Source organism: Papio anubis, unplaced genomic scaffold, assembly GCF_008728515.1.
Source record: "Papio anubis isolate 15944 unplaced genomic scaffold, Panubis1.0 scaffold1577, whole genome shotgun sequence".
In the NCBI taxonomy this organism is placed as follows: domain Eukaryota; kingdom Metazoa; phylum Chordata; class Mammalia; order Primates; family Cercopithecidae; genus Papio; species Papio anubis.
In genome coordinates this window covers 1-13,846 of record NW_022161554.1, presented here as the reverse complement: position 1 = coordinate 13,846, position 13,846 = coordinate 1, and the positions used below count along the sequence as shown (strand labels likewise).

At 56.1% G+C, this 13,846-nt stretch overlaps 1 protein-coding gene across 3 annotated transcripts; it reads left to right on the top strand.

The window, feature by feature from the left end:
• Nucleotides 1-231: 231 nt before the first annotated feature.
• ABCA7 (ATP binding cassette subfamily A member 7) lies at nt 232-13,577 on the top strand. 3 transcript variants are annotated; one of them, XM_031661446.1, is made up of 24 exons: nt 232-461; nt 564-703; nt 849-986; nt 1,342-1,526; nt 1,614-1,686; nt 2,903-3,105; nt 3,366-3,414; nt 3,583-3,687; nt 3,770-3,924; nt 4,264-4,277; nt 4,363-4,461; nt 4,681-4,935; nt 5,487-5,519; nt 5,645-5,822; nt 5,910-6,079; nt 6,474-6,651; nt 6,881-6,996; nt 7,756-7,900; nt 7,988-8,111; nt 8,783-8,912; nt 8,985-9,105; nt 9,188-9,250; nt 12,304-12,410; nt 12,689-13,577. In XM_031661446.1, exons 1-24 carry the CDS (start codon nt 403-405, stop codon nt 12,894-12,896), a joined length of 3,048 nt encoding a protein of 1,015 aa, XP_031517306.1. In that variant the 5' UTR covers nt 232-402; the 3' UTR covers nt 12,897-13,577. The 3 variants fall into 3 exon arrangements, with proteins under 3 accessions (XP_031517306.1, XP_031517305.1, XP_031517307.1); XM_031661445.1 differs by having other exon boundaries at nt 4,153-4,277; XM_031661447.1 differs by lacking the exons at nt 2,903-3,105; nt 3,770-3,924; nt 4,264-4,277 and having other exon boundaries at nt 234-461.
• Nucleotides 13,578-13,846: the final 269 nt, after the last annotated feature.

Genomic DNA, 13,846 nt, shown 5'->3' with positions numbered 1-13,846 from the left:
GGGCGGATCAGGAGGTAAGGAGATCAAGACCATCCCGCCATCCCGGCTAACATGGTGAAACCCCCCTCTACTAAAAATACAAAAAAAATTAGCCGGGCGTGGTGGCGGGCGCCTGTAGTCCCAGCTACTCGGGAGGCTGAGGCAGGAGAATGGCGTGAACCCGGGAGGCAGAGGTTGCAGTGAGCCGAGATCACCCCACTGCACTCCAGCCTGGATGAGTGATCGAGACTCCGTGTCAAAAAAAAAAAAATTAAAAATTAAAAATAGGTGCTCTGTAACTGTTGACACACTCTGTGAAGGGGGTTGCTCTGAGACCCCTCTGCCCACAGGTCCATCTTGAGTGGTCTCTTCCCACCCAGTGGTGGCTCTGCATTCATCCTGGGCCACGACGTCCGCTCCAGCATGACCGCCATCCGGCCCCACCTGGGCATCTGTCCCCAGTACAACGTGTTGTTTGACATGTGCGTCTCGGCAGGCCCAGAGTGCAGTGGTAGGAAGGGGCTGGACGCCCTCTGGGACTCTGCCTGCCACGTGGGTCACTCTGCTCTGTGCACTGGCCACAGGCTGACCGTGGGCGAGCACATCTGGTTCTATGGGCGGCTGAAGGGTCTGAGTGCCGCTGCGGTGGGTCCCGAGCAGCACCGTCTGCTGCAGGACGTGGGGCTGGTCTCCAAGCAGAGTGTGCAGACTCGCCACCTCTCTGGTGAGCCCAATCCCTAAGGAGGGGGGCTGGGGGAATCTCACAGGGAGGGGGGCTGGGGGAAGCCAGGTATTGAGGTCCACGTGGGTAGGCAGCCCTGCCCAAGGCTGGGTGCAACACACTGAGGTCCCTTCCCCATCTCTACCAGGTGGGATGCAACGGAAGCTGTCTGTGGCCATTGCCTTTGTGGGCGGCTCCCAAGTTGTTTTCCTGGATGAGCCTACAGCTGGTGTGGATCCTGCTTCCCGCCGCGGCATTTGGGAGCTGCTGCTCAAATACCGAGAAGGTAAGAGCTGGGGATTCTGCTTGAGGGGCCAGAAAAGGTTTCTGACAAGGAAGTGCTGGGGATGGGGTTTTGAGGAACGAGTAGGAGTTTGCTACATGTGGACCCCACTTCTTGCTATGGCATTTAGGGGCTGCTGCTTAAATACCAAGACAGTAAGAGTTGGGGGTAGCCAGAGGTTCCCCTGGATTCTGCCTAAGGGGCCAGAAAAGGTTTCTGACAAGGAGGTTCTGGGGATGAGGTTTTGAGGGACGAATAGGAGTTTGCTTCATGGGGCAGACAACTCCTGGCAGAGGCCCCAGCTGGGGCAAAGACCCGGTGGCCTGATGGTAGTTGTGGGTTGGTTCCCCATGCCTAGGTCGCACACTGATCCTCTCCACCCACCACCTGGATGAGGCGGAGCTGCTGGGAGACCGTGTGGCTGTGGTGGCGGGGGGTCGCTTGTGCTGCTGTGGCTCCCCACTCTTCCTGCGTCGTCAACTGGGCTCCGGCTACTACCTGACGCTAGTGAAGGCCCGCCTGCCCCTGACCACCAATGAGAAGGTGGGGACCAGCCTTCTCCTGACCCCTGACCCCTAGGACTCTGTTCAGCCCTGAAGGCCAAGTCACTTGGTGCCTCTCTGCCCGCAGGCTGACACTGACATGGAGGGCAGCATGGACACCGGGCAGGAAAAGAAGAACGGCAGCCAGGGCAGCAGAGTCGGTGAGGGCTGGGGTGGGAGACCCAGAGCGGTGGATATAACGTCCTCAATCCGGATTACGATGATGTGACGAACAAAATATGATAAAATGATGATGAAATGATGATGATGATGATGTGATGATGACGTGATGTGATAATGAACGATGATGATGCATGATGATGATGAAACATGATGATGATGATGATGATGATGCGTGATGTGATGATGATGATGATGATGATGTGATGATGACGGTGATGATGATGATGTGATGATGTGATGTGATGATGATGATGATGATGTGATGATGATGATGATGATGAATGACCTGATGATGATGATGATGATGATGACTCATGATGATGATGATGATGATGACTCATGATGATGATGATGATGATGTGATAAATGATGACAAAGATGATGATGATGATGTGGACGATGATGATGATGAATGAAAATGATGATGGGGATGATGATGATGATGGATGATGATGAATGATGATGGGAGGGGGAAGAGAAGGAGGAGGATGAGGGGGAGGAGGACGGGGGAGGGAGGAGGGAGGAGAGAGGAGGGGAGAGGGAGGGGAGAAGAAGGAGGACAGGGGAGGGAGAGGAGGGGAAGGAGGAGGAGGGAGGAGGAGGAGGAGGGGAGGGGGGAGGGAAGGGGGAGGGGGAGAGGGAAGGGAAGAAAAGAAGGTCAGTGGAGGCAGTGGAGAGACACTTTATCTTGCTGGAGTTTGAACGGAATGACGGACTTGAAGTGGAGCCTAGGAGACAAACTTACACCCCTTCCTTTACCTAGGTCCAGTGGCAGCCTTTGGAAAGAAAGGAAATGAACAGGTTTTAGGGAAGGGAGGGTAGTGGTGGCCATCTCGGCTCACTGCAACCCTCTGCCTCCTGGGTTCAAGCATTTCTCCTGCCTCCCAGCCTCCCGAGTAGCTGGAGTTACAGGTGGGTGCCACCATGCCTGGCTAATTTTTGTATTATTGGTAGAAATGAGGTTTCACCATGTTGGTCAAGCTGGTCTCAAACTCCTGACCTCAAGTGATCCTCCTATCTCGGCCTCCAAAGTGTGGGGATTACAGGTGTGAGCCACTGCACCTGGCCTAAGTTCTTAACCTTGATCTCTGCCTGCAGGGACAGTCCCCTCACAGGTCACCAATGCCTCTTCCCCAGGGAGACTGGGGTGGGGCGTGAGCTGGGGCTCTCTGAAGCACCCCTCTGTCCACACAGGCACTCCTCAGCTGCTGGCCCTGGTGCAGCACTGGGTGCCCGGGACACGGCTGGTGGAGGAGCTGCCACACGAACTGGTGCTGGTGCTGCCCTACACGGGTGCCCATGACGGCAGCTTCGCCACACTCTTCCAAGAGCTAGACACGCGGCTGGCAGAGCTGAGCCTCACTGGCTACGGGATCTCCGACACCAGCCTCGAGGAGGTGTGAGGCCTGGGTGCTGTTGAGGTGGGGCCAGAAGGAGGGCTGCCTGGAGGAGGTGGTGTTTTGAAGGATGAATAGCAGTGTGTTTATGAGCAGCAAGGACATTCAGGGAGGAGGCATGGCACATGAGGAGCTCTGGTGGCTCAGACGTCCCTTGGGAAGGTCTGGGGGACCCATGGTGTAGGAGGGGTGGGGGGCTTATAAGCCCCCAGTTCCCCCTGTGGGTGTCCAGGCTCTGAGCCCCCCGCTTGTCTCCCCAGATCTTCCTGAAGGTGGTGGAGGACTATGCTGCGGACACAAATACGGAGGGTGCGGCCGCAGCTCCCTGACCCCTGACCCCGATCCAGAGTGGGACTGAAACCAAGTTCCCATCCCTGGCTTAGTCTGGTCCAAGGCATAGCGTTTACCCCTATGCCTGATTTCTAATCCCCCAATCTGTGATCTTCAACTTTGACCCTGACCCCAATGGCCCTGCAGATGGCAGCTGTGGGCAGCACCCGTGCACGGGCATTGCTGGCCTAGATGTGACCCTGCGGCTCAAGATGCCACCGGAAGAGACAGCGCTGGAGAATGGGGAGCCAGGTAAGTCCTCCCCAGTGGCCCTGTGGTTCTCCCAGCCCCCCACCCATAGCAGCGTGAGCACTGACCCTCTCATCCCTCACAGCTGGGTCAGCCCCAGAGACCCAGGCCCTGCAGGGCTCTGGGCCAGACACCGTGGGCCGGGTACAGGGCTGGGCACTGACCCGCCAGCAGCTCCAGGCCCTGCTTCTCAAGCGCTTTCTGCTTGCCCGCCGCAGCCGCCGCGGCCTGTTCGCGCAGGTGAGGGGGGCCAGCACCAGGGAGTCGCATGGGAGTCCCTGAGTTCCCTACCCTGGCCATCCACTCAGTGGCCTAATTCAAACCCTTACCCTCATGTGTATTCCCAACCCAGAGCACATTTATTGAGGGCACTGGGGAGCCATGGGTGGTTGTAGAGCATGAGCAGGGACAGGGGCAAGCAAGCCTGGAAGGTGGGTGGAAGCAGCAGCTGATGGGCTGGTCCCCCAGATCGTGCTGCCTGCCCTCTTTGTGGGCCTGGCCCTTGTGTTCAGCCTCATCGTGCCTCCTTTCGGGCACTACCCGGCTCTGCGGCTCAGTCCCACCATGTACGGTGCTCAGGTGTCTTTCTTCAGGTGGGTGCAGAAGGAAGGGGCTGGTGGCAGGAAGACTAAGGATCTGGGGGTACAGCCCTGACCCTCCATCTCCCCTCACACACAGCGAGGACGCCCCGGGGGACCCTGGACGTGCCCGGCTGCTCGAGGCACTGCTGCAGGAGGCAGGACTGGAGGAGCCCTCCGTGCAGAATAGCTCCAACAGGTGACGGCATCTCGTTGGCCTGGACCTTGCCCCTCTCTGGCCTCAGTTTTCCCATCTGGTCCCTGGCCAAGTGGCCTCAGGGGGCACCCGAAGCATCCCCTGTGCCCACCTGGGAGCTGGGAGCCTCTGTGTCTCCAGGAGCCCCCAGAAGCTGGGTGCTCACAGACCCGCACCTTGACCCTGCCGGGCCCCTGAGTGTGCACAGCCCATTGTCTGCAGGTTCTCGGCACCAGAAGTTCCTGCTGAAGTGGCCAAGGTCTTGGCCAGTGGCAACTGGACCCCAGAGTCTCCTTCCCCAGACTGCCAGTGTAGCCGGCCCGGCGCCCGGCGCCTGTTGCCCGACTGCCCGGCTGCAGCTGGTGGTCCCCCTCCGCCCCAGGCAGTGAGCAGCTCCGGGGAAGTGATTCAGAACCTGACGGGCCGGAACCTATCTGACTTCCTGGTCAAGACCTACCCGCGCCTGGTGCGCCAGGGGTGAGCCATGCCCCGGGACTCAGTTTCCCTGGCTATAGCGTGGGTCCTTGGGTTGGTAGGGCTGGTATGGTACTGGGGGAGGTGGAGGAGAGGTTGGATGCCCAGCCTGGGGCTCCGGGCTGGGGGTCCTGTGTGCCCTCCTCTCCTCTTTTTTTTTTCTTTTTGAGATGGAGTCTCCCTCTGTCACCCAGGCTGGAGTGCAGAGGCGTGATCGCAGCTCACTGCAACCTCCACCTCCCAGGTTCAAGCAATTCTCCTGCCTCAGCCTCCCAAGTAGCTGGGACTGCAGGCATGTGCCAGTGCACGTGGCTAATTTTTGTATTTTTAGTAGAGACGGGGTTTCACCGTGTTGCCAGGCTGGTCTTGAACTCCTGACCTCAGATGATCCACCTGCCTTGGCCTCCCCAAGTGCTGGGATTACAGGCGGGAGCCACCGCGCCTGGCCTTCTTTTCTCTTTTTGTCCCACCCTTGACTCTGCAGGCCCCTCTCACCGTTTCTCTCTGTCCCACATCCCTGTCTCTGCCTGTGTCTCTGTCCGTCTCTCCCACAGCCTGAAGACTAAGAAGTGGGTGAATGAGGTCAGGTGAGGAGGGGTCTAGCTTGGGGTCCCCTGCCCCAGTTCCACTCCCGTGCCCTTTGCCTGCCCCCTGGGAGCTCTCCCAGCCCCCCGGCCCTCAGCTCCCCTTCCCTGCCTGCATGGCCTCATAGGTATGGAGGATTCTCGCTGGGGGGCCGAGACCCAAGCCTGCCCTCGGGCCAAGAGTTGGGCCACTCAGTGGAGGAGTTGTGGGCGCTGCTGAGCCCCTTGCCTGGCGGGGCCCTCGACCGTGTCCTGAATAACCTCACAGCCTGGGCTCACAGCCTGGATTCTCAGGACAGCCTCAAGGTGGGAACTGGGGGTGACAGGTGGGTGTCCTGTCACAGCAAGGTCCAACCCCATTTTCCTGACCCTATGACCTTGACCCCCACCCAGATCTGGTTCAACAACAAAGGTTGGCACTCCATGGTGGCCTTTGTCAACCGAGCCAACAACGCACTCCTACGTGCTCACCTGCCCCCAGGCTCGGCCCGCCACACCCACAGTATCACCACACTCAACCACCCCTTGAACCTCACCAAGGAGCAGCTGTCTGAGGCCGCACTGTGAGTCCCTCCACCCTTCATGTCCTACCCTTTCTCCGTTTCTCTGTCGTTTGAGGTGGTGGGAACTGGATTTGAACCCTGACATACTCTTGCTTTATAAATGGGGGACAGAAACTGTTCCTCTGCTCCCTAAACCAGGGAAATGGGACCTCCTCAGGCTCCACGGGCCCCAGCCTCCCCAACACATCCTCGTCCCACCAACCTTTATCCTGTCTTGAGACCTGTACAACCTCTGCTGCCAAATCCCAGGCACTGTCATCCCTAAATTGCCCCCACCATCTCTGCCACTGCTGACTGCCCCATAGACCTTTGTCCCATCAATGGCGTGTTCAGCTCTGCTCTGAGCAACCCATGCGCCCTCACCCTACAATAGCCCTCATGTACTCACCTCCAGGATGGCCTCCTCGGTGGATGTCCTCGTCTCCATCTGTGTGGTCTTTGCCATGTCCTTCGTCCCGGCCAGCTTCACTCTTGTCCTCATTGAGGAGCGAGTCACCCGAGCCAAGCACCTGCAGCTCATGGGGGGCCTGTCCCCCACCCTCTACTGGCTAGGCAACTTTCTCTGGGACATGGTGCGGGGGCTGCTTGGATGGGTGGGGGCCCAGCCACTGCTTGCCAGTGCCCTGTCTGGCCCCTTCTAGGCAGGGGCTTGTCCAAGATGGCCTGGGTAAAGTCTTAAGGATTGTGGGAGACTTTGTGTCCTCCTTCTCAAAAAGCAAGGAGGTCAGGGTGGGAATAGGGCTGAGGGTGGTAGTCCCCACCCCTTCACACTGATAAAGGTAACTGCCATCTCCAATGCAGTGTAACTATTTGGTGCCAGCGTGCATCGTGGTGCTCATCTTTCTGGCCTTCCAGCAGAGGGCATATGTGGCCCCTGCCAACCTGCCTGCTCTCCTGCTGTTGCTACTACTGTATGGGTGAGGACCCCAGTCCCTCAGGGCCTATTCTTACTGCCCCTTACTGCCTTCCCCATCAATGCTGCTGAGAGAACTCTGCAGCAGCTCCCCAGGAGAGGATATGGAGGTCTGGGGTGATACCATGTGTGATCCAATTCAGTGGTGTGCCAAGGTGGCCTTAAAAGCTCATCTTGTCCTGACTCATATTAATAGAGGTCTAAGGCAGCCCACGCCTGTAATCCCAGCACTTTGGGAGGCTGAGGCAGGAGGACTGCTTGAGGTCAGGAGGGCAACATAGAGAGCCTTTTCTCTAAAAAGAAAGAAAGGGCTGGGCATGGTGGCTCACGCCTGTAATCCCAGTACTTTGGAAGGCCGAGGCAGGCAAATCACAAGGTCAGGAGATGGAGACTATCCTGGCTAACATGGTGAAACCCCGTCTCTACTAAAAATATAAAAAAATTAGCCAGGCTTGGTGGCCTGCACCTATAGTCCCAGCTACTCGGGAGGCTGAGGCAGGAGAATGGCGTGAACCCAGGTGGCAGAGCTTGCAGCAAGCCAAGATCGCACCACTGCACTCCAGCCTGGGCGAAAGAGTGAGACTCGATCTCAAAAAATAAAAAAATAGAAAGAGAGAAAGAGAAAGAAAAAAAAAAAAACAGAAATGTGCTTTGGGTGAAAATGTCGAGGTCTAAGGCAGAGAAGATGGGAATGGAGATTTTTATTCCTCTCTGGGCTTCTCAGTCTGAGTAGTTACTCCAGTGACTCCTATTGTCCCTTCAGCTGGTCGATCACACCGCTCATGTACCCAGCCTCCTTCTTCTTCTCCGTGCCCAGCACGGCCTATGTGGTACTCACCTGCATAAACCTCTTTATTGGCATCAATGGAAGTATGGCCACCTTTGTGCTTGAGCTCTTCTCTGATCAGGTGGGGCACCATGAGGCTGGGGCTTGGGCTGGGTTGGGTTGTTGGACTCAGCCCCTAACCAACATCCCTCTTGCTGCCCTTGAGCAGAAGCTGCAGGAGGTGAGCCGGATCTTGAAACAGGTCTTCCTTATCTTCCCCCACTTCTGCTTGGGCCGGGGGCTCATCGACATGGTGCGGAACCAGGCCATGGCTGATGCCTTTGAGCGCTTGGGTGAGAACTTCCTGTCAGGCGGGGCCATGGCTACAGATAGCTAGCACCCTTGGAGACCTAGAGTTAATTATACACAGTGGAGACAAACAGCCCCGCCAGGGAGACAGCCAGGATTCTTAGGTGGCCGCAAGATTGGGCCAAGTTGGAGGTACAAGAAAGCAGCCATATTGTAATCCCAGCACTTTGGGAGGCTGAGGCGGGTGGATCACAAGGTCAGGAGATCGAGACCACCCTGGCTAACACGGTGAAACCCCGTCTCTACTAAAAATACAAAAAATTAGCCGGGCGTGGTGGTGCGCACCTGTAGTCCCAGCTACTCAGAGGCTGAGGCGGGAGAATGGCATGAACCCGGGAGTCGGAGCTTGCAGTGAGCCAAGATCGTGCCACTGCACTCCAGCCTGGGCGACACAGCGAGAATCGATCTCAAAAAAAAAAAAAAAAAAAGAAAGCAGCCATATAAAGCTAATTCTGTCTTAGATTACATCACAAGAGGCCTAAGCCTCTAATTAAGGAAGGTGATAAAACTTCTGTTTTCTATGCCAATTAGACTCCAGCTGAGTGGCCTATCCAATTTGTGCTCCTTTCCCTTAAGAATCCAGAGTGACATGGACGGTGAAGGGGCCAGAAACCAAGACTCTCATGGACCCAGTCCCTCCTTTCTATATCCACAGGAGACAGGCAGTTCCAGTCACCCCTGCGCTGGGAGGTGGTCGGCAAGAACCTCTTGGCCATGGTGATACAGGGGCCCATCTTCCTTCTCTTCACACTGCTGCTGCAGCACCGAAGCCAACTCCTGCCACAGTTAGTCAGGTCTACAGAGAGGGTGGCAGGGGCCAAGGACCTACTTTAGGCCCACAAATGTTCTGTCCCCAGACCCAAGGTGAGGTCCCTGCCACCCCTGGGATTGGAGGATGAGGATGTAGCCCGTGAACGGGAGCGGGTGGTTCGAGGAGCCACCCAGGGAGATGTGTTGGTGCTGAGGAACTTGACCAAGGTAGGTGTGGCCAGGTTGACTGCTGGGTTGGGGGGGCTCCCACTGGCCCACTCACCTTTCTGAAGGACCTGCACTCTTCCAGGTATACCATGGGCAGAGGATGCCAGCTGTTGACCGTTTGTGCCTGGGGATCCCCCCTGGTGAGGTGAGTCCAGGGGTGGAGGCCTGGTGCAGGGAAAGTGAGAGGCTGCCCTACTGAGTGCCCTCCCCATCATCCTTTACTGAACACCTACTCTGTGCCCACAGCCCTTTATTGAGCAACTACTGTGCATCCACCACCTTTTATTGGGCACCTACTGTGTGCCAATATTTGTGCTCCTATTTTTATTTTATTTTATTTTATTTTATTTATTTTTTTGAGACGTAGTCTCTCTCTGTCGCCCAGGCTGGAGTGCAGTGGCACCATCTTGGCTCACTGCAAGCTCCACCTCCTGGGTTCATGCCATTCTCCTGCCTCAGCCTCCCAAGTAGCTGGGACTGAAGCCCACCACCATGCCCGGCTGATTTTTGTATTTTTAGTAGAGAGCGAGTTTTCACTGTGTTAGCCAGGATGGTCTCGATCTTCTTTTTTTTTTTTTTTTGAGGCGGGTCTGGCTGTGTGCAGGCTGGAGTGCAGTGGAGGCGTCTCGGCTCACTGCAAGCTCCGCCTCCCAGGTTCACGCATGCATTCGTCCTGCCTCAGCCTCCCGAGGAGTAGCTGGGACTGCAGGCATCGCCACCGTAGCTAGTTTTTGTATTTTTAGTAGAGGCGGGGGTTTCACCATGTTAGCCAGGATGGTCACCGATCTCCTGACCTCGTGATCACCGCCTCGGCCTCCCAAAGTGCTGGGATTACAGGCATGAGCCATAAGCCTGGCCTTTTTTTTTTTTTTTTTGAGAGACAGAGTCTTGCTCTGTAAGCCCAGGCCTGGAGTGCAGTGGCGGGATCTCCAGCTCAGTGCAAGCTCTGCCTCCCAGGTTCCAGCCATTCTCCTGCCTCAGGCTCCCAGAGTAGCTAGGACTGCAGGCCCAGCCACCATGCCCAGCTAATTTTTGTATATTTAGTAGAGGCCGGGGATTTCACCGTGTTATGGGATAGTGCCGATTTCTGACACCTCGTGATCACGCCCACCTCAGTCTCCCACAGTGCTGGGATTACAGGTGTGAGCCACCGTGCCTCGTCTGTGCATTTATTTTGAGCCAGCAAAACCTCATTAAGCACCTACTGCCTGCTCACATCTATTAAACACACACTGTGCTCACTAAAGAGGTGTACTGAATACTTTTGTGTCCATCAACATTTATCAAATACCAATAGAATTTATTAGACCCCTGTTATATATACATCTATATCAAGCACTTGTCACAGCCAACATTGATCAGGCACCTGCTTTGTACCAGTTCACATTCAAGCACCCTTGAACTATGTGCAGATTTATTTGCTGTGTGCCACTTATTGGCCACCTACTAGGGCTGGTATACATCGGCAAACAAGTGCTGTTTGTTAGCACACATTACAGTATGTGTGTGTATATATATATATGGGATTTATATATATTTAAATATATATAATATGTATATGTAAATGTATAAAAAATATAAAAATATAAATATATATGGGATTTATATATATATATAATATATATATATTTCTTTTGAGATGGAGTCTTGCTGTCACGCAGCGTGGTGTGCCATGGCGCAATCTTGACTCACTGTAACCTCTGCCTCCCGGGTTCAAACAATTTTTCCAGCCTCATCCCAAGTAGCTGGAATACAGGCACACCACCATGCCCAGCTAATTTTTGTATTTTTAGTAGAGACGGGGTTTCATCATGTTGGCCAGGCTGGTCTTGTGCTCGACCTCAAATGATCCACCCGCCTTGGCCTCCCAAAGTGCTGGGATCACAGGTGTGAGCCACCACACCTGGCCTTTTTTTTTTTTTTTTTTTTTTTTTTTTTTTTTTTTTTTTTTGAGACAAAGTCTCGCTCTGCCACCCAGGCTGGAGTGCAATGGTGTGATCTCAGCTCACTGCAACCTCTGCCTCCCGGGTTCAGGCAATTGTCCTGCCTCAGCCTCCTGAGTAGCTGGGATTACAGGTATGCGCCACCACACCTGGCTACTTTTTGTATTTTCAGTACAGATAGGGTTTCACCATATTGGCCAGGCTGATCTTGAACTCCTGACCTCAGGTGATCTGCCCGCCTTGGCTTCCCAAAGTGCTGAGGTTACAGGTGTGAGCCACCAGGCCTGGACGACAGTATATCGTTACTAAGCCCCTACTGTGTGCTGGCCAACCTCTCCACCTTGGGCTGACTGTGTACCCAGCCTAAGTACACACAGTATGCCAGGAAACATATGGAAAGCTCATGCCCTGATATTTGTTGAACACTTGCTGCATACGGCTTTTATGGGGGACCCACTGTGTGCCAAAAGCCATTCCCTGCTAAGCGACAGCTTTATGCCTCGCTACATACCCCAATATCTGCCCAGCTCCCCTGGGGCCCCAAACACGGCCCTCCACGTGGACACTCAGAAATCAGAGGTGCTGAGGCCAGGCGTGGTGGCTCACACCTGTAACCCTAGCACTTTGGAAGGCCAAGGTGGGAGGATCACTTGAGATCAGGAGTTCGAGACCAGCCTGGTCAACATGCCAAAACCCCATCTCTACTAAAAAATACAAAAAATTAGCTGGGCTTGGTGGTGCACTACTGTAGTCCCAGCTACTCCAGAGCCTGAGACAGGAGAATTGCTTGAACCCAGGAGATGGAGGTTGCAGTGAGCCGAGATCGGGCCATTGCCCTTCAGCCTGGGTGACAAAGCAAGACTACGTCGCATAAAAAAACGAAAAGAAAAAAAGAGGCCGGGCGCGGTGGCTCACGCCTGTAATCCCAGCACTTTAGGAGGCCGAGGCAGGCGGATCACGAGGTCAAGAGATCGAGACCATACTAGCCAACATGGTGAAACCCCATCTCTACTAAAAAAAAAATACAAAAATTAGCTGGGCGTGGTGGTGCGTGCCTGTAGCCCCAGCTACTTGGGAGGCTGAAGCAGGAGAACTGCTTGAACCCGGGAGGCAGAGGTTGCAGTGAGCCAAGCTTGCGCCACTGCACTCCAGCCTGGGAAACAAGAGCAAAACTTGGTCTCAGAAAAAAGAAATCAGAGGTGCTGGAACCAGGGCCTGAGGCCTCACTGAGCACCATCTGTGGGCATTCCTGCAGTGTTTTGGACTGCTGGGCGTGAACGGAGCAGGGAAAACGTCCACGTTTCGCATGGTGACTGGGGACACATTGGCCAGCGGGGGCGAGGCTGTGCTGGCAGGCCACAGGTGAGGGGCACCGGGTAGGGTCGGGGTGGGGCAGGGTTGGCCCTGACGTCCTTGTTCCCCATCCCTCCACCTCCCGTGCATGGACTGGGCTCATGGCCCCACACCTGCATGGTCTCTGGGACACGTGCACCCCTACATCCCACACGCGGACCAGGCCCTGAGACACCCTTGTCCCTTACATCGTGGCCCTGGATGGGTGGGCCCTGAGACCCCTGTGTTAGCCACCAGTATTGTCAAGGACTAGCCAGCTCACTGAGCCCCCTGCATCCCCACCCCAGCGTGGCCCAGGAACCCAGTGCTGCACACCTCAGCATGGGCTACTGCCCTCAATCCGATGCCATCTTTGAGCTGCTGACGGGCCGTGAGCACCTGGAGCTGTTTGCGCGCCTGCGCGGTGTCCCGGAGACCCAGGTTGCCCAGGTGAGCCCACTCTGCCTCCACTGCTCTCACCTCCCAGGGCCCATCCGACTCAGGCCGTGCCCCTAAAGCCTGGCCCAATCCTGCACACTCTCGCCTTGGCTCCACCCCTGTCCCTGCCCCCAGATCGTGCTTCCTTCCCTTATGCCTGTGTCACCCATCCTGGTCCAATAGGGATTTGGCTAGCCCACCTCTTTGTCCCGCCCCACCAAGTTCCGACATTCTCATTGGTCCACCGACCCTTTCTTCCGCTGCACGTTGCCCCTCTCTCCCTGAGTCTTCCTGCTGTGGCCCTGCCCACTTGCCCCTCTTCTGCCTCACCCCTAGGGCTTCGCACCTTTCTCACTGGGTTCACCGTCAGCTTCTCACTCTGGCCGTTCCAAGTTTGCAGCCCTTTCACTGTCTCTTCTATCTGCCTGGGGGTCCTGTCTTTGCCCTGGCCTGCCCCACCCTCACCCTGTCCCACCCCATGCTCTCTCTGGCCCGGCCCCATACCCCTGCTGGCTCCACCCACACCATGGCCCCCCCCATACACATGTTGACTCCACCCACACCATGGACCCGCCCCACACTCATGCTGGCCCCACCCACACTATGGACCCGCCCCATACTCATGCTGGCTCCACCCACACCATGGCCCTGCCCCGTCTCATGCTGGCTCCACCCATATCATGGCCCCGCCCATACCCATGCTGCCTTCACCACACCATGGCCCTACCCCATACTCAAGCTGGCTCCACCCACACTGTGGCTCTATCCCATACCCATGTTGGCTCCACCCACACCATGGCCCCGCCCCATACCCACGGTAGCCCCACCCATTCCATGGCCCAGCTCCATACCCATCCCAGCTCCACCCACACCATGGACCCGCCCCATACTCATGCTGGCTCCACCCACACCATGGCCCCGCCCATACCCATGCTGCCTTCATCACACCATGGCTCCACCCCATACCCATGTTGGCTCCACCCATTCCATGGCCCAGCTCCATACCCATCCCAGCTCCACCCACACCA

Bases quoted from the DNA above. Each gene is read 5' to 3' on its own strand.
- ABCA7 (XM_031661445.1), top strand. From the start codon at position 403: ATGACCGCCATCCGGCCCCACCTGGGCATCTGTCCCCAGTACAACGTG. The intron at 1,687-2,902 runs GTGAGGGCTGGG...CTGTCCACACAG, and splicing joins CAGCCAGGGCAGCAGAGTCG to GCACTCCTCAGCTGCTGGCC. The intron at 4,462-4,680 runs GTGACGGCATCT...CATTGTCTGCAG, and splicing joins GTGCAGAATAGCTCCAACAG to GTTCTCGGCACCAGAAGTTC.